The sequence below is a fragment of the Bubalus kerabau genome, chromosome 15, assembly GCF_029407905.1.
Source record: "Bubalus kerabau isolate K-KA32 ecotype Philippines breed swamp buffalo chromosome 15, PCC_UOA_SB_1v2, whole genome shotgun sequence".
NCBI lineage: Eukaryota > Metazoa > Chordata > Mammalia > Artiodactyla > Bovidae > Bubalus > Bubalus kerabau.
Window position 1 is genome coordinate 63,014,638 of NC_073638.1, and position 24,757 is coordinate 63,039,394.

The window sequence follows — 24,757 nt, forward strand, 5'->3', positions numbered from 1 at the left end:
TACTGTTAAATTTGCAGGACTTGTATTTTTCTATCTTAATTTTTTACAGTTATGTCACTCAGGCTTTAATTTTGAATTACGAGGTTCAAGATTTTATTTATTATATTATGCTTTGAGTTGTCTCATTGCATAAAATATGCATTTTTTTATTTGCTACATTAAGATATTTTATATCTTAACTATTTCTCTGTAGCTCTATTTTTTAAAATTTCCTCTGGATTCCTACCATTAAAAATGTTCCGGTTAGTTTAACTTGAACAAAATGAGGGAAATTTTATTTCTAGATATCATGCCTTTCACAATTCTTCCTCAGTGATTTTTAATTGCTATTGCTGCTAAAAGATTTTCATTTCATTTATATTATTTTAGCAGAATTATTTCCAGAGCACCATTATTTTTGTTGAAGAAGACAAAAAAGCCAAAAGTCTTATTTTTGGCATTATTAACCACACTTGCTCTTAATTTGTATCATAGATTTTTAAATATTCTTTAGCTTTATTGCTATATTTAACACATTGTCCATGGCAAAAGAAATACTTTTAGAATCTGTTTTGATCATCAGTTTAATAGCAGGTTAAAAACATTTATGTGTATATGGTGAGGCACACATTCATTTATAGATGGTCTTTCATGTATGTTACAGTTTTTGTGACAGCCCTTGGTATTTAGTACAGTTTTATTTTGGTCATTGTTGCTCCATTTTTGGTCTAGCTAAGATTTATGGGCTCCATGTCTTCTCTTTGGTGGCAGTGCCCGTCTGGAGAGGTAAATTGGTCCCTGACAGACACCTCTCCCCACGCGCTCTGGTAACTATGGAAACAGGCATGTCATAACAGTTCCTGTGGTACATTGTGCAGAGCTGCTGCTCTTGTAGGATGACACATCTTCTAAGAGCAAGAAATTTTACAGAATGCAAGAAAAGCAAAGGCAATAAACACCCTCATACTTAGATATATAAGTATGTATACACACACACATCCAAAAACCCTTAAAAGTAAGCTATTATTAGGATGGAATGAAAAGCTTTTCTTACTTGTTTCTTTGAATATGAATTAACACCATTTTAAATAAATGATATTTTATTTTATGAACATTAATAGACAACAGACTGGTTTGGGTCTGTAACTTTCATAAAGATTAAACAGGGTTGAGAAATACATTTTTATGGTGAGTACCAGGAATGCTAAAAAATAATTTTAATTAAATATGCCAGTAAGTTATTATAAATATATTTCCTTTTTTATTGGAACTAAAATTTAGTTAATAAATTTGTATATTTTTGAATTATGGATTGCATCATTTGCTAAATTACCTAGTCTGTTTATCTGTCTCAGAAACTTCAGATGACTTCCAGAAGCCACAAAAATACATCTATCAGGCACTACTTCAAAAAATATTATTCCTGAGTCAAGATAATATCCTGACACTGAAGTAAATCCTACTTTTTAAAAGGATATTTTCATCTTACTTTCTGTGTCACAACATTTTCAAATAAACTAGTTGGAGTCAACAAATGGACTCTAAGGAGCAGAATATTATATACTACTGTATAATTAATACTGGTAGTAAGTAAAGTATTGTAGCTTATCTGTAAAGATATTTGGAGTGGGAACATTTACAAATTGCTGTCATAATTTTATTTTTCATTTTCAGATATGTAAGAAATAATACAATAAATGAAATTTGAACATTGATTTTTGCTTAGAGTACCAGATTAACTATTTTAGATCTTCTCAAAGGAATAAATTTATTTATTGTTCAGCTGTCAGCAAAAGTTTATTTTTTTTTATTTTATTATGCCTTGCAGTATGTCCCATTATTATATGGTATAGCAAGGAATTATATGTTCCAAACAACACAGGAAATTTGTAACTCAGCCTTTGTTTTTACAATACTGTCATATTTTTAAAACTATAAATGTATTATCTTTGCTAAGTATTACACTCAATTATGTTCTAATGTGCTATGTACCTACTTCACTTAAATATCTATCACTCATTCATTCTCTGGCTTAATCTTTTCATTCTTCCTATACATGTATATCTGGAGAAGGCAATGGCACCCCACTCCAGTACTCTTGCCTGGAAAATCCCACGGACGGAGGAGCCTGGTAGGCTGCAGTGCATGGGGTCGCTTCGCTAAGAGTCGGGCACGACTGAGCGACTTCACTTTCACTTTTCACTTTCACACATTGGAGAAGGAAATGGCAACCCACTCCAGTGTTCTTGCCTGGAGAATCCCAGGGACGGGGGAGCCGGTGGGCTGCTGTCTATGGGGTCGCACAGAGTCGGACACGACTGAAGTGACTTAGCAGCAGTAACAGCAGCATACATGTATATCAGTGTAACTGTCAAAGTCACTAAACTGTGGTTGTCCTGATTCTGCACCTGACAGCAATTTTGTTATAAACTTGTATAAACTTTTTGATACAACAATAGTAGGTAATGATGACTGTGGGTTAAATACAGCTGACCCTTCTGAAATGTTGACAGGGTACACAATATGAAGCTGCTCTCCCTTTACCATCAGATTTCATTCTAATATCTAGATTTTGTTTGGGAATTTTTTTTTCCAGGTTGCTCATTCTTTTTGGTATCTAACGTACACTATAGATCATGAGATAGCAAGTTTGGAGATGAGAATATGAACCTTACTCTTGCCATTTTGTTTGAATTCTGAGTTTCTAAGTAATACAGAAAAATGAATAACCTGTTATATGTCACAGATACTTCACAGGAACTCATCAGAAATTTATTTATACTTCTAACATATACTACATTATTTTATTCAATACAGAAATACAAAGAAAGCATTTTTTATGGACTGTTGAGGATCACAACCTAGGGTATCATATTGTCGTCATACCCTCAAGGCAAGCAGAAAAGAAACTGACCCAATGGCCTTATATTGTCATTGTGCCGTAGGTCCTTGAAGTCAAAAAGTTTTTCTCAAATGTGCTTAGACTAAATTCTTCCATTTTAAATTTCATTCTCATAGTTTTATACAGGCTGTTGTATCACTTTATATATTTGGGGAATTATGTAGTCTCATAGGGGCTTCTCAGGTTGCTCAATGGTAAAGAATCTGCCTGCCAGTGTAGGAGACACAAGAGACTTGGATTCGAACCCTGGGTTGGGATGATCCCTTGGAGGAGGAAATGGCCACCCACTCCTGTATTTTTGCCTGGAGAATCCCAAGATAGAGGAGGCTGGTAGGCTACAGTCCATGGGGTCGCAAAGAGTCAGACACAGCTAAGCACACACTCAGGCATGCATAGGCTCATAGAGCAATCTTCTGTTCTATCCTTTTTTTTTTTTAGAGATGAGAAAACTAGGACCTAAGTAACGTTAAGTGTTTTGTCCAAAATCATACATAGCTATACAGTGCAGATTTAAAAGCCTCTGTTTTACCTATCTTACTAACTACTGTCTTCTTAGGTTTTCCTCTTGTAACATTTCAATGTTTTATTCATTTTCCCTACTTCCTTTTATCAATAAATCCTCCTTGAAAAGGAATACACAAAATCACTTTCATAAATTTTATTAGTGGCATTTTATAGCAATAGCAAGTTTAGGATCTTGTTTCATCAGAAATCGGTTCTAAAGAGGCATGTTCCAAATCTTTGCTTTAGGAGAATAAATCTTATTTTTCCTGTTAGAATTGTAATGATTTTCCAATTATTTCAATGTGCCAGGTTTTGCTAATAGCTCCTTCCTTTGCCTAGAAATTTTGCTGAATTGCTAAGGAAAGCATTTGCAAAACATTTGTCTGGTTAGAATAACCCAAACAGTAAGATTTATTATAAACATATCTGCTGGCAGACATTTATTGACATTCAAATTAGGTTTTACTTAATGGTTTTTCAATGCTCTTTTCCCAAGAAATATCATTAACTGTTATTCTGACCTTAATGTCAATGGGCTCAAGTTCTAAATGTTTACCTGTTTTGTGAAAAGTGTCAAATTATCATAAAAGTAGCTTCAAGAAGAAAAAATAGAGGCAAGTGCAAAATGTTAAACACCAAAAAATACATTTTTAAACCTTTTCCAAACAGAATAGTAGGCAATTAACATGATAGAATTTATCTGAGAAATAGTGAGCACTCTGTAGTTTATTGTAAAACAGAATTTTGTAATAATAAGAATGGCTTGTGCACATGCTAGTTTAGATTCTCTCTATTATTATCTGTGATTTGTTATGTATTACTTTAATTGCCTCAAACATAATTCTTAGAGTAGTCACTGTTAAAATTTAGAAACAATTAAAAGTTTAAGGCCTGTGATACTCAATTTTTCAAAAGGAAAAAGCACAAGAAAAAAATAGTTCTGCTATTTTTTTATTGTATCATAATCTGAAAGATCTCCTTTATATTGCCTTATTATTGATACTACATGAAGTTTTTTCCCACATCTGTTGACATTATCTCTCGGATCTGTTTTGAATAAAAATAGAAACTGGCAGATAAAAGTAAAAGAGGTATCCTGTCATTTACTAAAACTTAATGTGTTTACTTCTCTCTCACTTTCCCTTAGAAAAAACAGAAAAACATTTTAAGAATAGGAATCCAGAATCTTGGTTCACCTTTGTGGGGAGATGATGTTTGCTGTACAGAAAACTGTGACACGAGTCACAGCCTCACGAAGTTCCTCTATATACTCCGTGGGCTTCTGCGAACCTCTCTTTCAGCTTGTATCATTACAATGCCAACACACCTTATCCAGGTAAGAATTTCCCAAAACTGCTTTCTCCTAACTCATGGGTCATTGTTAAAGAGCAGTATATAAACGCTTTATAAATTATTTTCACGTGCCGTTTGTGTAAAAGAGATTTTAGATGCTTAAAATGCCAAAGCAGCAAGATATCTTTTAAGATTATTCAATTCTTTAGTATCTATGGTTTTCGTATACAGTGAGTATATGGTAACTTCATCTTCACTAATTTTATTATAATTTTTCTTGAATTTATTGGTAACTTGCTAATATCTTTGTGACGTGAGGTTGATTTTGCTGCAGTATCTTTTCATTGATCATAAAACCAATCTGAATATAGATCTTGAAGAGATATTTTTACACCTATGTACCAGCAGCATTATTCACAAGACCTAAAATATAGAAGCAGCCTGACTATTCATTGACAGCTGAATAGATAAGCAAAATGTGGCGTATCCATACAACAGGATATTATTCATCCCTTAAAAGGAAGGAGATTCTGATGTGTGTTACAACAGGAGTAAATCTTGGGAACATTTTGTTAAGTGAAATAAATCAGTCACTGAAAGATAAATACTGTGAATCCATTTATATGACATACTTAGAGTAGTCAAAATTATGGAGACAGAAAGTAGAATGGTGGTTGCCAGGAGCTGACGGCAGGAGAGGATGAGGACTTACTGTTTTAATGGGTATGGAGTTTCAATTTTAGAAGATGGAAAGAGTTCTGGAGATAGCTGGTGGTGATGGTAACACATTATGAATGTATTTAATACCACTCAACTGTACACTTTAAAATGGTTAAAATGGTAAATTTTACATTATATATTTTACCATAGTAAAAAAAATGAGGAAGAAAGAACCTGATCTGCATAAGACTGGTCCCTTTCTTGCCTCTTGTGTGTGTGTGTGTGTATAAATTATTCTGAAGCCATACTCTCAGAAAAAGAAACCAATCTCCCCAGGGAAAGAAGGGTCTTTGTAAGATTTTTTCATCAGTTTAATAAAGTTCTTTTCCTAAGACTATTCAAATGGCAAGTTTGGAAGTATTTCCACAGTGAGTGTGTGTGTATGTGTGTGCAGTATACACATATACACTATAACGTGTGTGTGTGTATACATATAAACTGCAACATGATACTAGAAATAACTGAAATATCTGCTGCAATGAAGGGAATGTGAAAGTCAAAATAACTAAATCACTGAAATCACTAAATCTTTTCTGATGAACATACTAAAACATTTTGATTTGGAGTAAATTATAGCAGAGAAGTTTTGAGGTTTGTTTTACTTCTCTAAGACACAGCAATTATAACAATGAGAGTAACCAGCAAGCGCTTTAGGTCAGTACCTAACAATTCTTACGGAATTTTTAAGTAAATGCTAATATTGTCTCCATTTTATTTATAAGGAAACTGAAGTAAAGAGAAATTAAGAAATTAGATCAAAGTTAAATACTTGAAAAACTACAATTTGAACCCAGAAAATCAGATTCTAGAATCATATGAAAATAAGGGTTCACCTAAGCTAGGCTCCTGTCCTTGGATATGTTAAGCATTATCACTGTTTTACAACTGAGATCTGAACTTAAATGACATATTCAAGCAAGTCAAAGAAACAAGGACTGTATACTTGGTGACACTCCAGAGGTCCATGAGAACTTTACATTTAGTTAAATTAACAGAAATATAACAGATATAATTGAAATTTGGAGGTCTTATGAGGAGTCTAGTGCTTGAATAAGAATAGACATATAAATCAACAGAATAGAATTGAGAGTTTAGAAATAGACCCAGGCATCTATGCTCAACCAGTTTTCAACAAGGGCGCCAAGACCATTTAACAGGAAGAGAACAGCCTTTGAACAATTGGCAAGACCGCTTGATAGCTACAGACAAAAGAATGAACTTTGGACCCTTACCTCATGTCATACACACAAAACAATTCAGAATGAATCACAGACTTAAATTTAAGAACCAAAACAATTATGAAACAAATATATGTATATATGTGATTTTAAAATATATTCCAAGGGTGCCTATGCCATAAAGAAGAGAAAGAAAAAAAAATTTTTAAGCCATTTTTGATGGTGATCATTCTTGCTTTTTCGAGAAGAGATTCCAAACCTGTTGTGAATGTTTGTGACAGTGATTCCTCTAAGCCTCTGTCTAAGGGAAGAGGAGTAATATTATAAGACCTTAGATCATCCAGTATTCACCACTGATTAAACAGTGGTTGAGATGATAAGGTGAACTGGATGTCTGAACATTAACCAGTGTTTGAATTTTGGTATTTTATAGATATTTTTAACTTCTTATGTTACTGAAAAAGATATAATTTAAATTATACATTTTAAAATACCAATTAAGAGACTATTTTGAAGTAGAAATAGGAAAACATATGGTCAGACTTTGGTGATAAATACACCAGTCTCTTCCCTGAACAGTTTTGCCTAGCTATCATATAGTCCTAATATCACTAGAGTTATAAAAAAAAATTCCTTGTTCATTGAGCATGACACCTGACCATTTTTCTTTTTTATCCAAATACATAGGAGAAAATGTAAAACTTAATAGTTTGCTAAAACCAGTCATCATATGTAATAAATAGTGGATAAAAATCTTAACTCTTAAAGACTGGCAAGGAAAATCACAATGTTTAGGCTAAGAGAATAAAAAGTACTTACAAACCTAATCAAAGACATATGCATATACAGAATCAGGAAACTGTGAGTTTGTTAATAAGAACTTACACAGTGGTTTCTATAGGCCAGTTGCAGTCCTGAGATCTTTTCAAATATTAACTCATTTAATCCTTATATATCATCATCATTTAGTCCTATATTATTGGTACTGTCATTATTTCCATTTTATAGATAAGAAACAAGAGACTGAAAATTTCAGTGACTTTCCCAAGATCATACAACTAGTGGAATGGCAAGATTTAGATCTAAGCAGGTCCCTGTTCAATTACCATACTCAACTACCATGCTATTCTGCTTGGTACTAATGAAGTACTAAATAGGGCCAAAATTAAGAAGCAAACTGTGCACAAAGTAGCACTCAGTGATAGAAAGAACCTGGGCCTTGGAGGGAGATAGACCCAATTAGTTGCATGGTTTAGTCAAGTCTAACTTTCTCAGCCTCAGCTTCTTCTTTTTAAAAATTCAGAACATTAGCAATAACATGGACTGACCCAGTGCTGGCACGTGGAAGGCACACATTATATGTTATCAATTGTCACCTTCACTATTATTACTTAAACAGACCTCCAAAACTGAGAATTTGAACAGAGATCAGGTATGAAAACTAAGGTATGTAAGTGCATCAAAGCAACAGACGTCTTCAGCTTTCTGCCTCTTTTCATGAATGACACAGACAAGATCTTCTCACAGGCGAGACAGGTTAGAAAGCATGGCTGGAGTCAAGCAGCCACTGAAGTCTTAGTAACATCCCCTTGTTGTAACATGACTCTTTTTAACATCATACAGTAGCTTCCTCTCAATTATGACCAGTGCCACCCCTGAAGACTCTAATAAGTCAAACTTTAAATGGTGATTGAATAATTTAGCTTATTCAGTCAACAAATATTTATTGCAGGTACTATTCTAGGTATCCATGGGGATATAGTAGTGAATAAAACAAGCAAGGTCCCATCCTCCTGGAATTTTTTTCAATGTGAAAGATAGGATGGATGGAACAGACGACTCGTATATGTATGTATTTTGGATGCTTGAGCTGGATATTTGATAGTAAAGTGGATTTTTGCAAGAAATGTAGTTTGATATCCTTGGAAATAGTGTCATATAATTAAACACCTATAGGTAATAGAATTGTGACACCTTTATTTGAATATGTTACATTAAGTAACACTAGATTAAAAATACATAAAATATCTATTCCTCTTAGACTGGAAAAACAGCCAATCAGTGTTCTTACTTTAGTTATTAGCATTCTGTCAGAGTTGTACAGTAATGATTAGTTACCCTTTATTGTACTTTTGGCATGCTTCCCATGTTTAATTTCATTGTAGAGAAGGAACACATAGTTAAGGAAATTACAAAGAGGGGAAAAAGTTAAAATAGTGAAAATAATGACACAGAATCAAAACTGATTTTAACTTATTGTTATAATAAGACTTTTGCAAGTAGAGTGAAAAAGAATTGTATTTGAACTATTTTGTGTTCAGCCTCACAACTTTGACCTTGATATAGTCTATTTCCTTTGGGTTAAAGATTATTTTCATCACAGCACAGGAAATAACAAGCATACATTGAAACAAATGCATAAAAATAAATTCTAAATATCTGTTAGGTGAAAACACTAAAATTATTCATCAAATATAATATGATTGACTTAAAATATATATACATATATAGTCCTAAACAGTTTTCCCTGTGAAGTAGTGTTATTACTCATATTGTGTCTTGCTAGAATATAGTTTTATTATCTACCCAAAGACACTTTATTCAAAATGTATGTGAAAATGGCCAAGTTAAATACAGACTTTGTTATATGCTGAACTGTGGAGTCAAGTGTCATTAGAAGGAGGGAAACTACGGACGGCTCCCCTATATTCCAGCATTACCCAGTTCCCAGATCCCTGCTGTGTAGTTGTTCCACTCGCCAAGAAGCCTGTTAAAGAGCCCCCAAGAGCATGTGTACAGCCCTCCATGTTAATAGTTAATTGGTGAGGATGGCGAGATGAGAGGACAGCCGAACATGTGGTCTCTCAGACTCAAGCCGTAGACAGACCTTTAGTTATAATAACAGCAGCTGCTCACATTCTCACAACTCAACTGTTCAAAACTCTGTTGTCGAGTGAAGGTTGTCGTGGATTGAAAAAGAAAGAGGAAAGGTTACATCTAAGAGAAGTAATTAAAACCCTACCTTGAAACTCTTCCTTCCTGTTATCTTAAGTAAGAGAATATTATTTCATCTTTGACAAACTTTAAGTATAAATTTCCATATTATAGGTTGTTATATTTCAGCTACATTGAACATTCTGCTGTTTTTTTTTTTTTTCCCCCATTTACTGGTAGAAACACAAATGTTTGTACACTATTCGAGATTTTTTAATGAGGTTTTTTGTTTTTTTTTAACACAGTGATAACTTTGAAGCTGTTACAGTAGGATACTGCTTGATTTCCATATCTGGCAGGATATGAAACTGTAAGGTTTTCTGGTCTTATTATAAATGAGAACTGGCTTACTAGTAGCAAAATTTGTTATCCATTTCCAAATTATACAAATATTTTGTGCCTTTTAAATTAATATTATTTTTATTTCCCAGTGACAGTTCTGCTTAAGAAAAATGGTGACCAATAACATTTATTCTTTTTGGAGATAGAAACTTAGGTTCATGCCTTATTATGACTATACTGATGATGTGAAAAGAAAATAAATTTCCCCTAGCTTATGCATTTTATTTTCACAATCTGTGACAGGTTGTTCTTGAGTTGAGTTTTTTATTGATTGAAATTACTTTTACCTGAAACTGTCAGGAAATAAATATCAAAGCACTTACAGTTGTAATTAAAATAGGAAAGGTTATTTTTCTATACCTTTCTCACAGCTTTCCTTTCAAAAAGAAAATTTACTTTTCATCACTGCTAATCTGTTCAAGCTGTCACAATCTACACTTCCAAGGAATTTTTAAATATAAACAACCCAATAAATTTCTCCTTAACTATAATCATGCAGGAATGGAAACTTCCTTGACATTACTGATGATAAAATACAAAATAAGATTTTCTCATTCTGCCATAATTCTTAGTATTGCAAGTATTTAATGTATTTGCTATTGATCATTAGTTGGTAAACTACTTAAACCTTCATTTATTCAGAGCAGATTTCAGGTTTGAAACTGGCCTGTAATATATTTTTACTGGTCATCATTGGCACTTGGTCAATAATAGACTATTCAGTTTCTATCATATAGCCACTATTTTCCAGCAGTTTGATCTGTGGAATTTCCCTCCCCCTACCCCACCTCCAGCTATGTTACTGCAGAAACCTATCACTGACATTAGTTTGCTTGAGGAAAATTCGTTTTCTGAAGAAAAGCGGGAAGCAAGGCCCTTGTTATATATCTCTTGAAAATTGAGTGGAGTTTTATTTAGTATGTTATTTTAACTGATATATTTTCAAATATATCTTCTTTAATATTAATATATTAAAACTTTGAACTCACTGAAGTGAATCATCCAGTATGTTGCAGTGTAGAGAAATTCAGAACAGACATTTTCACATCCATAAAGTTTTGTGTTCATGCTGAGTATTTTAGCAACTAAACTCTAAGTCAAGCAATGGACAACTTTGGAACTAACTACTAATACGGGATTATGAAATGTGGACTCCAGTGACCTTGTGAATTTCTCTCAGTGTGAAATCTTTTATTCTTAAAACAAACTAAGAATAATTGTATGGTAAAGGAATAACAGGCTCTTGCGAATTTAAAAATATAACATTTTGGAAAATATTTTTGTGTAATTGTTGCTATGAACATCATAATAGAAAGGCATAACAAATATTTAAGGATGAAAATTACAGATTTAATCTCTTGATCATGACTATCAATTACTAAAGGATAAAGTCAGATTTTCTGGGTAACAAATTTTCATACTCTCAACTAAGAATCTGCCTTTATTTTTCTAGACCTTCTCAACTGGTCTGATATAGTTTGTAAGAAATAATATTTTTTAAGTTTAAATAGAAATAATTTTTAAAAATTAAATGAATCATGTTAAAATCATTTTAATTTTACATCATATGTGTCAAATTCCAGTCTTTGAAAATTTAGTAGCTTCATACAAGTTTGGTTAGGTTGTAAGCAGAGTCTATTATTTTTTTTACAATAACAAATAACAGAACTGTGTTTCTGTACTCCTATACACTTGGATTTACAGATTTTTATAGCTCATATTTTATATTGCACAATGTAGTATCTGATTAATTTATAAATCAAATCTTAGCTTGTATTCATTATACATATATATCTGATTTACTTTCTTGGTCAAGGATATTTGAAAGTTTTTATACAGATAAACTCCAAATTGCTTATAAGTTTCTGTCTATATAGAGAATTAGGAGCAGTACATCTGCCATTTGGTCTTAATATCAATATGCATATTAAATAAGGACAGCATACTTAAAATTCTCAGTAAGATTCATATGTATCTTCAAAAGAAAAAAACATTTAGAAGCCTCTTATTATAATTAACCAAAGCATATTCAATAAGGCATATAATGAAAAATAATTTTGGTTTTAAAGACTTTTTTGCTTTGCCTAGAATTGCTTTATGAAGTTTTGGTTCATATAACAATTCATACCATAGTACCTTATAGTGGTGATGGTCATTAAAGTATTTTTAGAGTCAAAATTTTCAAATATATCAATGATAGAAATAGTGAAATATCTCATCACAGTATGGAGATTGAGTCATCTGTTCAAGCATATGGAATCTTTGGCTGCTGGACTGCATAGTCTTTATAATGCCCAGTGTCCAGGCGTGGACACAACTGTTCTGGGCGCAGAATCGGAAAGGGACTCTGCATTTTTTCTCCTTGAACATGGTAGAAGGGAAAAAAGGGAAGGGTCCTTAACATTATTTTTATTATAGAGTCTACTCTAACATCACTTTTTTTTGTATACAGAAAAGAAATACAACTTTATTTAATTTTGTATTTATTTTACAAATAGAATTACTAAGCTTTTTATCTTTAGTGTTACAAGCTTTCTGAAAAATACCTGTAAGAAAATGCAAGTCTTGAATTATTCCTACTTATATACTTGCATGCATACCTTCCCTTAAAGAAAGATTACTGTCTTCAAAAGAAGGGTGATACTTAGTTCTTAATATTGAGACAAAACATGCTTGTAACGAATTAGCATTTAAAGCTGTTTAAGTACCAGGTCATATATTATATCCTAAACATTATATTTTAGCCCTTTGCTATTAATTGCATTATTATTACTATATAAAGAGTTCCTGCTTCTTTAATAATGTTTTCGCACCCTATGTAGTTAATCTTTAATGTTGGGGAGGATAGGGGGAGAGATTAAATTAGCCTTGTAACCTCTCTCTCTTCCAGGTTGATGATGGAAAATAAAAGCTCTTAGCCACAAAATGTAACACTTAGAATTAATATTTAATTAGACTAGCAAATTGTACACTGTGGCTGAAAGCTTCCAAAGAGTTGTTAGTGCCACAATTGACCTACAGGTTTAATAATGACTCACTTCTAGAAGCAAGTGCCAGTTCAGCATAGTAGAGCCACTGTAAGAAAGTCCTGAGAGATTAAAATCAGCAAACCAAATGGCAGGCAGGGATTCCTGGGATGGAGCCTTCTGGAAAGCTGGGAGCTGGAATAGCTTTTAAGCCAGGATTCAGATGAGAACAGTGGGTGAAAAAGCTGATCCCTCCTGTTCTGGGAGCTTCTGGTTGTAGGCCAAAATCTTAGAACAGATTTTTACTAAATGTTTTTGCTGCAGCTATTAACTTACATTGAAAATCAAACATTGAATAATTTTTCTGTAAAATTTAACAAAATTTTTGTGTAAACATTAGTTCTTAATTTCTTAACATATTAGTACATAATATCTGTAAACTCAGATCATTAGATTATCAGATAGGTTTGGCGCTGTACATCTATGCTGTTTTGCTGTGACATGCTGTTTCCTTGTTCCCTGTATAGTTGATTTATATGGTTCATTTCTATATTATTTCATTACAGGGCATTATGCAGTGCCTGAGAAAGAGATTGTGAAGTCTGTAGCCCAAGAAATTTTTTTTTCCTTCCAGAAGGTTTATATGTCAATAAACATAAATCAAGTGCATTTTTAATTTTTAAAGATGGACTATAAAGGCAGTGCTGTATTTGTTTATGCTTATATTGCAATTAAATTATAAGGTAAATAATTGGACCTCCTGGTGAAACATTGGATCCTTACATCTCTGGGAAATTAATCTGGTGAAAAAGATAGGATACCATGAGTTTGAAAATGTGCAAATACAAAACAGCCAACTAAAAAAAAGACACACCTTACATAATTTATTGGTTTTATCTTAAATAATTAAAGGAAAGCTAGTCATTAGTTACAAATTCAAGCAGGTGAGAACCTTGCCAGCAGAGGGAGTAGTCCTGTCTTCCGTCAGGTTCCCATCACTTTCCCACCTGCCTCAGCTTTTTTCCCAGCCAGTCTCCCATCTGGACCTGGCTCTGTCAGTCTGTTCCTGATGACAGGCTATAATTTTATACTCAATATGGGATTATTCTAAGCTGATTTTAAACTTTAGTATCTTTAACCTACCACTGCATCCCACACATCAGCTGGAGGCTCTGTTTGATATTTGGATATCAGCAATTGTTTTTCCAGGCAGGGTGTGAGCTTTTGGACATCCGCGAATTGCATTTTAAGGGTTTCATGTGTAAAGCAGTGAGCAAAAAACTTCTGATATAGGAAGTTACTCATAAAAGATTTAACAAAACAAGCAAATTTCCATGTGAATAATTTCTATAATATGAAACTGGATGATGTATAGTTTATTAAAACTAAAGTTAATTTTGAATATTGTGCCATTAACTGTTCAGGCTATTCATTACAGTATTTTGTTCAGTCCATTTATAAGGGTTTTCAGAATGCATACATTTTTTTAATGTTTAATAATAGCATACTAAAAAATAAAACTGATGTAAAAAATATGTTCTGCAAAAGCATATAGTGTTTGAGACGAGTGTACCTGTAAATAATACTTCTGAAAATAACATCATGTGTTATTTTTAAAATGCTTCAGTTTTAAGCCAGCAATTTCACACCAAAATTTAGAATATTAGTATTTGATCACATAGAAAATATACAAAATACGGCTCCATTGCTTAATCTTAGTAAAATTTGGCATCATACTCAGCAGTTTCTTTTGCCCTTGAGGTAAGCTACTTTGTGGACATGTTTTAAGCATTAGAAAAAGGAGCCAAAATATGTTTGTTTTATGATTTCCCTACATGAATATTGGTATACAGTACTACCAAGAAAATGTTGGCAGTTAGAATGTTTTAATTTACAAAAGCCCCTCCATATTTTAAAATTGTGACTTTGGGTAAAGTTCAGTATTAAATCTGTAAAAGCTTAATTTAATACCCTTACTAATATATTAATATTATATATTAGCATACTTTTTAATAAAATTATATTCTTTCTTAAACTCAAAATAATTATGAATATGACTATTTCCCCACTGTCAATTTTTTTTTAATCAAATAATAATCTAATCCATAGAAGTAAGTGGCAAGTCTGGGGAAGGTGAGGGAAGGCATGTAAAGAGCTACAAACTGTATAACTGTTTTGATTTTATTATTTCATAAGTTTGATTTCAGTTGAATGGAGAACTTAAGAAGCATGGGAAAACAAATACCTCATTAAATATCCCTAGGTTTATCCTTTCATTCAAGCTTGTTTTTTTTTTTTTTTTTATTACATGACCAAGAAAATGTTAAGAGTTGTAGTATGTTTGTGTTTCTAATATCGTTTTTTGGGATATGTTATTATAACTTGAGCTGTTAAGTAAAATACTTGCTTTTCTTGTGGTGATCCCCTCCCCACAGTAGACACACACACCATGTCACATGGTAGGGTCAAACATAAAGTAGCATAAATATTTCTATTTTAACTTCAGTATTGACTGAACAGCGCTGTTGTAGTCCCAAATCTGATGTGTGCCATACTTGAGTGGAGCTCTGTCCTTCATATAGTGTGCTTTCTCTCTCTCTCACTTGAGTAACCCAAGAACTTATTCTAATTTGAGGCATTGCATAAATGCTTTATGTCAGTTGATTTATTCCTTTCAGGCTTCTTGATAATTAAGTGATTGGTTAATTACTTTTTACCTTTCTTATTAAAATCTTTCCTGGAAGTATATTTTGTATTGGTGCAAACTGTCTCTTTTATGTTGCTGAAGTAATTAGGTCCCAGTGAGGAGGGAAACACTTAGGGTTTGATATAGTCTGAGTGTTACTTGGTTACTCTGAATAAGTATCTCAAGTATTTTTATTAGAAAATGAAGGGAGCTTTTGATGGCAGTAGTTGAATTTTTATTTCTTAAAACAAAGTTCATGATTTTGACTTTATGAGCTTTGAATTAGAAAAGAGCATTAAACTAACCTTCCTTTATTTAAAATCCATTTAATGGATTTGGCGATTCCTAATAAAAAGAGGTTCCCATTCTATACAAGCAAATAGGAAACATTCTATAAAACCAAACAAGAAACAATCAAAACAAAAACTCTGTAAAGTTTTTCTGTGAAGTTAAAACTGGAATAAGAAAGTAGTCAACTGGGCATTCTGACGTGCCTTTTTTATCTGCAACATCATTTGACATAATTTAGATTCCCGTAATTAAGAAATTGCATTGCAACAGAAAGTTTTAAGAACCTTTTTTGTAACTTAACACAATGCTATTTGAGATTGCCAGCAAAGTCTTAAAACTCCTGGACCCTGGCTCTCTTCTCTTCTGGCTTCCCTCCTAGTCATGTCTTGGCTACTATCCAGAGCTGACAACTTTCACCCAGGACTGAAGGGGAGATTTGTCTAGTGTAAGAAAGATTTTTGAGTCATCCTAGATTTTCTCATCCAGATGGGCAAGTAGGAGGGGTGGCAGTATAATTGTATATATGTGGATGATATCATTATACCATGCATGCAGTGTAGCAATTAATTTACTCATACTTCTGAGTTCCAAATATCCTTCTTCAGATGTTCCTTACTGGCAACTATATTGTATTAACTTCAAAATTAATACAAAAATTATTCAAAATTTATGTCTAAGTAATGGATGCACAAATACCTTTACTTCTCCATTTCTAGATATATACATATACTGTAGACCAAAAAGGTTTCACATCTTAGCTAATAACATAAAAACACTTAGAATCTTTTAAGATGAGAATACAGAAGATCCAGTTTCAAGATCTCTGCTAAAATCATTCTGCTAAAGCTGTCTGAATGTTTCGGGTTATAATAAGGCAATTTATTATCCATAATGTGTTCTTCCTAAAATGAATTGTGATTATTATGCTTTTAAGGGTTTTTAAAAGCAGTTGATTTTAGATTCTTTTAAATAAATTTACCTACCTTTATCTAAAAGACCATTTAGTATTCATGCTATGATTTGAAAGACCTTTTGACAAGAGTAGTTTTAAGATATGATTACATCAATATACCACACTCCCTGTGAACCTTGGAGGTAAAGATGTAGCGTCAACACTATTTGAACTTTTGAAAAGTAAGTACATTTACATGCTCAAATATCTCTTATGCTCTTCCAAATAACTGGAAGACTGAAATGAGTTTATAATTAAGGTTAAGTTTTATCTCATTTAGAAACTTAGATGTTATTTTCATGTAATTTCTTGTGCTTTTTATTTTATAGACATTTTTCAAATTCTATAGAACTTTCACAATTAATCTTGTTTGCCACATTACATAAACTGTTTTCCAAAATTGCTGTGCAGAAAGCAGTAAAGTCACTGTTAAATGTAACTTATTTTATGGTAATATTAAAAAGTTTATTCTTGTTCTGATACTTCATAGAAGCTTTTAAGATAGAATTTAATTTGTAGTTTTTAACTGATGTAAATCTATGGAACTTAGACGCATAATAAATGAAATATACGAATGAGTTTCTGAGATTTTAAAATCTAGGCTATCTGTATATTTTATATTAATTCATTAGTTTTCCTCTGCAAAGTAGACAATTGATTGTTTTAATCCCCCACAAATTTTCTTAAAAAGACTTACAATGTAGACAGATATTACAGGAGAAGTAGTTTATTTAGTAAATTTTAAGGTTAAAGTAAGGAAAGAAATCCTCTTTGAAATAAACAAATGTCAAGTTGACCACTTAAATATGCAGGACCTTGCTTATATCTACTACCATGGAAGACTAAATCCATCCTTAAACCTTACAATTTCTATTATTCATATCATTAAGAAAGCCCTAGTTTATATAACTGAAATCCTAATAGTTGAATTCCAACAGAAACTGACTTTTATAATTTTAGCTTCAGCTATTTAGATACAAAGGCTTAGTCTTCTAGTATAGATAAAAGGAAATCTGACCTTTTTGATTAAGAAATATTGTCAGTAGCCTTTATAAGTGCTTGTTCATCTGAGGGTCCATGACAGGAGTACTCTTCCCAGTTGAGTTTATCCTAAAAATGAAATGATAAGAGTCTGCTGGTTGTTATCTAAGATCCTTCTTAATGGGAGAACCACATGGTTATTCTTCTCCCACTTGTTCTCACCCTCTACAACCAACTCAGCCTTACCCCACCCCCACCCCAACATTGTTCAGTACTCAGCACAATGAATCATTTTCAAGTTGACTCATTGTGAACTGTCTCCCAGCTGTTGGAATGTCTGGCAGACATTTTTGTTTGGGTGAAGAATAACTGGCTGAAACCCAACCTGGATGAGTTTGATATAATGGTCTTTGGCTAAAGAAATATTGAGAAGGAGTGTGTTTATGGCCTCTGAAACCCCTGTTATTCCTGGAGTAGGACCATCCCCTGTGGCATAGAACTGAAAGTAAGGGATCAATCTGGATTATTTTCTCACCATTGAATGAAAAATTGCTTTGGAAAAAAATAGGCATTTCCAAATGATGTTTGTTTTTCAATACTTGGTGCCCCTGTGATTGAAAGTATTAAAGACAATTAAGGATAATTATTTTTGCTGCTTCCTTTTAAAAGTTCTAATTCAAAGGCTATGATATTCTTTTTATAATATACATTTCTACCTACAGAGGAGTTTCAAAGTACTGCCCTAGATGTGAGTTAACTAGTCACTTTAGCATAATATTTAGTGACAGATTACTGTGTATTTCAAGCCAGGTCATACTGACCAGCCCTCTTTTATTTTTTATTCTTATACAGTCTTTATTAAGAGGACTTAAGAAACAGGGGAATGCCCATAAGCTCAATAGTCAATCGCATTTTCAGAAAGTGAACGTATGATTATATCTGGACTTTTCTTCTACAGGGATATAGTATCAGACTGTAAGTTATCCCTACTGTTTTACACTTCCCATCCTTCTTCAAAAGATTAGTTTTAAAATGGTAGACATTACCAGTGTGTAAACCAGGAGTTTCAAAGTTATCAAAATTTTATAAGCAACAATTTTTTTCAACTTATCTAGATCTCCAGATCAAACATTTTTCTAAGATGTTATAACCTTTAAAATAATTTACTAACCTATCACCCTATCAAGGGTTATAAGGCAGACTGAATTTTTTTAAGTAAAATAATTGAAGAAAACCTGAAGAGTATTAAATGGTTATATTTTTAATTGTTATATTTGTTATAGCCTTGAAATTCTGGGTATTTTAGAACTATCGATATTTAAAATGTGATGTATTTTTATATTACATTATATATAGTGTACATAATGTACATTATGTACACTATATTTTATAATATATTGTTCAGCAGTACTTTTGGTTCAGGTCTGATAGTGTTGGGAAGAAATGGGGGGCTCCTAGTCTAGTGCTGGTCGTCTAGCATCTTTTCTTTGCCTTTATTGTTAACCCAGAGCCAAATAGCAGCATCTGGAAAGAAAGAAAGAAGACTCCAGAGCTAGTCATGCTGCAGACTCCTAGCTGCAGACCCTCCCATGTTTCTAATATGGTAACAGAGGACCTCAGCTGTTACAGGGCTGGGACCTGGTCCCAGCTGACAGATGATAGTGGGACCTTGTCTTCCATATTCTACTTACTGTATACTGCTTCTGAATCCTAGTGTTTATCAGATTTTTCAATAGACAATAGATAATTTGAAAAATAATAGCATATGAAAATAAAGGTAGCTTTGCCTCTTAAGAGAAAAAGTACTTAACGTTTTCTACAAAAACTAAGGCACACCCCCTCAGCTCTTCAAATTAGAATAGCATACCTTCATGGGCTGGAAGTTTCAATTAAGGGCTTATTTTTCATCCAGTTTCCTGCCCGTGGTAGCTTTAACTTTTATTTCTCTATGTTGATAGTATGTGTTCTCTACAATTTGTCATTGAGATGGCATAATGACACTGTCTAGATGCTATAACATGAGTGTTTTGTTTCCTTGTTTTACAGAATAAAGCAGTTATTGCTCGTGTTACAAACTTGTCAGATACAGTAGTTGGTCTGGAATCATTTATTGGTTCTGAGAAAGAAACCAACCCGTTATATAAGGATTATCATGGTAAGCAACACCTTTAAGAGTGAAAGGGGCCTGTTCTTGTTGCCTGGAAGAATCTTGACAAATATCTACCATCATGTACCACGTATTTTATTTTATAACAAGTCTGTTGTTAAATGTCTTTCCTTCCTGGTCAGCTTTTTATGGCAGTTTGTCACCAAGCTCCATTAACTCTATGAACCGTGGTAACTATTTGAAAAGTGTCAACCCAGATACTAAGGCATGGCTCAGTCAGAGGTACATTTTGTACCTAAAGTTGCTGTGAAATCAGTCATACTTATTAGCCATATTAGAAATAAATATTATATTAATTATAATAACAGCTATGTATAGTGGTTTATACTTTACCAAGCTTAACTGTATGATAAATAAAATTCATACAATATTATAGTTTAAAAGTCCCAATCACATTTTCAGAAAGTGAGCATCTTTTATTATATTTGGACTTCATTCATTTTGTTGCTGGAGTTATAAGCAAATTTTAAAGTATTACTACCCTAGTATAAACACTGGTCAATTAACCAGGCTTTTTTATTTTTTGAAGCTATTAATAATGTTTTAGTCATTTGGTTAATTTGGGGATTTTTTTTAAAATAAAAGTTTCTATATAGAACTGTTGAAATAGGATAAGTTTAGTAGTTATCTTAGCTCTAAACTGAATATTTTAAGTGAAGTGAAGTTGCTCAGTCGTGTCCGACTCTTTGCGACCCCATGGACAGTAGCCAACCAGGCTCCTCCATCCATGGGATTTTCCAGGCAAGAATAGAGTGTGATAAATAATAGATTTTTACCTGTTTCCTTTTTCTGAGTAAATACTAAGTATTTCTATTATTATTGTGGAACTGCTAACTTGCATGGAAACCTTAGTCTAAAGACTGAATACCTTATTTGAAGCCTGCTACAAGATCGTGTAAGATTGTGATCATAGGACTGTGGCAATTTCTAGAGTCTATCAAATAAAAAATTATACTTATAACCATCAGTGCTTTGAAGAGTTGACATAAAACTTTCTAAAAAATAATGAAATAGCACGATCTAATAGTCAAATATTTTTTAAAAGGCTAGAAAATATAAACTATGAACACAAAGTATGTAAAGTAATTTACCTCATGATCATTGCATAAGAGTGCGTTTGGTATCAGCCCAGATTAACTCTCTGTATATTATTCATTTACTATGTTATTGTTTGCTTTGATAGAAAGAGAACTATTCAGATTAAACTATTTCCCTTTTTCTAAAATTTTTATTAAGCTGTAATTGATGTATAATATTGTATTATTTTTAGATATAGAGCATAATGTTCTGTATATACTGAGAAATTACCACAATAATTTTAGTTAACATCCATTACCACACATAGTTACACCTGTTTTTCTCTATTAATGAGAATTTTAAGATTTACTCTTTTGGAAACTTTTAAGTATACGATATGGTATTGTATAGTCACCATGCTGCACTTTATAGCTCCAGGACTTAAGTATCTTATAACTGGATAAAATACTTTATTATTTACATTTTCTTTTAAAACAACTCAAGTTAAACATTACCTATATAAGTTATATCTGAATATCATTTATAAGTACTAGGAGTTTATAGGTTTAGTATAATATAAATTATATTTTATATTCAAAAAATATTACTTTGATTGAAACATTTCAAGGATTGAAAAGCTTTAATTTTTTGTACTGTACTCTCTGGACTGATCATTTTTTTTCCCACAGATTAGTGGGTGGTTCTGATGATGAGTAAAGTTTCTGTTAATAAGAAGGATCTGACAATCACTGATACACTCTGTAAAGCCTCCTGATTTAATAGTTAGCTAAACAAACACTTGCAAGGTTAAAATGAGAAATGTGCAAATGTATGGTGTGATTATTTCTAATATATTTTACTAAAAAGCTCCATGTGGGATATTTTTAATTTGTATGTAAAAGCTATCTTCTTAATAACAGTTTTTGCATTTTTTTAAGTTTAAAAAATTGTCAGATATTTTAGTGATATTTTTGAAGAGGCCATTTCTAATGGAGGTTGACCTTTTGAAACTTACAGTAATACATTATTAAGCATCCAAATACATACACAAAAAAAACTATATATTGTACTAGTGAAGCAGTTACATAAATAAGATTTATCTAATTTGTTCAAATGTGGCTTTGCCTTCTTCCTAATGTTGAGGGATCAATGTCTTTGGAATGGTGATTTTTAAATATGGGCTGAGTCAGGCGGAGAGATGCACTGAAGAGTCTTCCGTGTCTTCATCTGTGGCAAATGACCCTGAGTTTAGTCAGAAACTGCATTAAGCTGCACAAAAACCATCCAGTGCCCTTGTCAGAAAAAATTAGCAAGTGTTTCTACTGACAAGAGGCCAAAGCTCACGGTTTACCTAGCACTGTTACAAAGCTTATAACAGCTCCATAAAGGTCTGACATGCCACAGAAATGAGTGTCTTGGGATGGCGTGGGGGTTAATGTTTGATCCTAGAGTGTGCTCTGAAATGTAGTTTTCTTCAGTGGTTTGTTCAAGTCATGAATAAGGTGAATAAAATGAAATACTTTTCATTAGTGCTTCACTGATTATCAGTAACCCATAAGCCTTGTTTTGCTGGCTGCTTACTGGTGCATTTAATAAAATAAAGATCACTCAGTGGTGCCGTGGGCAGCACGCAAGGTGATAGCCATATTTGCTTACTGTAAATACAAGAGAAAATCACACACAAGCCAGCTGTAGTTTTGACAAGTATTAAGATCCCTCTTTACATCTGTACTTCTGTACCAAAGTGCAATTAGTTTTCCTCGCACAAGGATTTCTGTTTATCTTATTCTGCCTGATTACTTGAGTATAATCACACCATTTGCTTCATTGCTCCTGGTAGTAAGCTCCAGTTTTAAAAGGGGGAGGATGCTTGTGTGTAAATTTACAGAATTCTGCTGTAAGACTCTTTAATTTATGCATCCAATGGCAGCGTGTTTGAATTTTTTTTCTTTTCATTTCCTTTCCACAAGGTCTTATTCATATACGGCAGATTCCTCGGCTTAATAACTTGATTTATGATATATCAGATGTCAAAGACTTAGCTTTTAAATTAAAAAAGAAGCTATTCACCATTGAGGTAAGAGAGAATTTTTATGTTTGAGTTCACAGTCTTGAGGTAAAAGTCTCTCTCTCTCTCTTTTTTTTTTTACTTTAATGCAGTTCATAGGAGATATTTCATGCTTTTGCTGTTCTTTGGCTGTAACAGAATAATTTATTTTAGACATTCTTTTTTATCTTTTATTCTAATGGTATATCAGAAGAGTACAACAAAAATGATTTTCTTTTAAATGTCTGTTAAAAAGTAAGCTCCAAACTTACATGGGAAGTATGATATGCATATTTCCAAGGCATTCAAAAGCATATTTAATTAAATGTTAATGAGCTGTGCTTATTTATGTGTGGAATGTGAATGATACCCACAATTGTGTATGCCAAAGAATAGAGGATTCTTATCTACATTCTAAAAGCAGGTTTCTTTACTGTTCGTGAAATCACCATTCTGCTTTCTGTGCTGAATAAAACAAAGTATAATTTACACTAGTGTCTTTAAGTAAATTTCTACAGAAACTTAAACATTTTTTGTGACTTTTATGCCAGCACTAGTGACAGAAAGTAGTAGTACAAAAGATTTATTTCAACTTAATCTTGCTAAAGAGCAAATGAACACAGCACTATTAAGCAATTAAATTGATGTATTTATTAACGAAATAAATGCTCAGAAGAGAGAGAGAGAGATGGCTTTTGGGTGATGTGATAGTTATCAGTATAGTCGGTGCATTTTTTTTTTTTAACAAAGACATAAAACAGCCAAGCAGCCTTGACAAACCATTTTGTTTAATCTCTTTTCAAATGAAAAGCTCTTAAGCAGGCCACTTGTCTTAACTGCTTGAAACCATAAAAAGAGAGAATTGCCACCAATAAATTAGCATATTTTTAACTTCATCACCAAATGATGGTCAATGTGGCTTGGCACTGCTTTGGTGTTTGGGACTTCACCCTTAAGTGACCATTCTGGCCCTTTTTTGACCCTCTGCCCTCTTTAGCTGGCCACTTGATAAGGTAACTTAATGGTTCTCTCTCTTTTTCTCTTTCCCTTCACATTTGCAAGTAGCACTAACCTATAAATCATTGTAAGGGCCCTATCCAGTGACAAATTAATGTGCCCTCCTCCTAATTAATGGTCATCAATGTCCTTAATTATCTAATCCTATTGAGAGCAGTTAATAGTTAATCAGGCAGCCAGTTCTTCAAGCAGGTCATCTCTGCAGGAGTGTTGGAAGTTTCTCATCTGGGTATACTCCCTTCAAAAGCCACTTAAAGCCAAAAGAAGGAGAGTGTAGAAATAGTGATTCTTGAGCTAATTTGCCGTAGTTCTCGAAAGGAACCATTGAAATGGAACCCAACACTGTAATTGTTCAATACTGCTTCAGTTTTTCTGATGGAATGTTGAGTAATTTACCATCATACTGCCAACACTTTTGGAGGGATAAAGTTAACAGTTGTTAGCATCACAAGGGTGATGCCTCCTCATTTTCTTTTAGGTTGAATTTATATATTTAATGAAAGATGTAAGATTTTTTTCTCCATGGGGCACCTTTCTCCCAAGATGAGTATTCTGATAACCAGGTCTAAGGTATCATGTCTGTCACCATACAAACTAAGCAACAAGAATCCCTAGTGAAAAAAATACTGAACCCTGAGAAGATGGTTAGCACAGTAATATGAATTCATAAAAATATGAATGCTTACTTTCTCTCTCTCTCTCTCTCTCTATCTCACACACA

At 32.8% G+C, this 24,757-nt stretch overlaps 1 protein-coding gene across 5 annotated transcripts in view; it reads left to right on the plus strand.

The window, feature by feature from the left end:
- ELP4 (elongator acetyltransferase complex subunit 4) overlaps nt 1-24,757 on the plus strand; it is a 244,446-nt gene that overhangs the window by 91,040 nt on the left and 128,649 nt on the right. For all 5 annotated transcript variants that reach the window (XM_055549205.1, XM_055549209.1, XM_055549206.1 and 2 more), the window contains exons 7-9: nt 4,533-4,721; nt 19,835-19,943; nt 22,943-23,049. In XM_055549205.1, the coding sequence (XP_055405180.1) occupies nt 4,533-4,721; nt 19,835-19,943; nt 22,943-23,049 (405 nt within the window). The remainder of the gene's footprint in view (nt 1-4,532; nt 4,722-19,834; nt 19,944-22,942; nt 23,050-24,757) is intronic.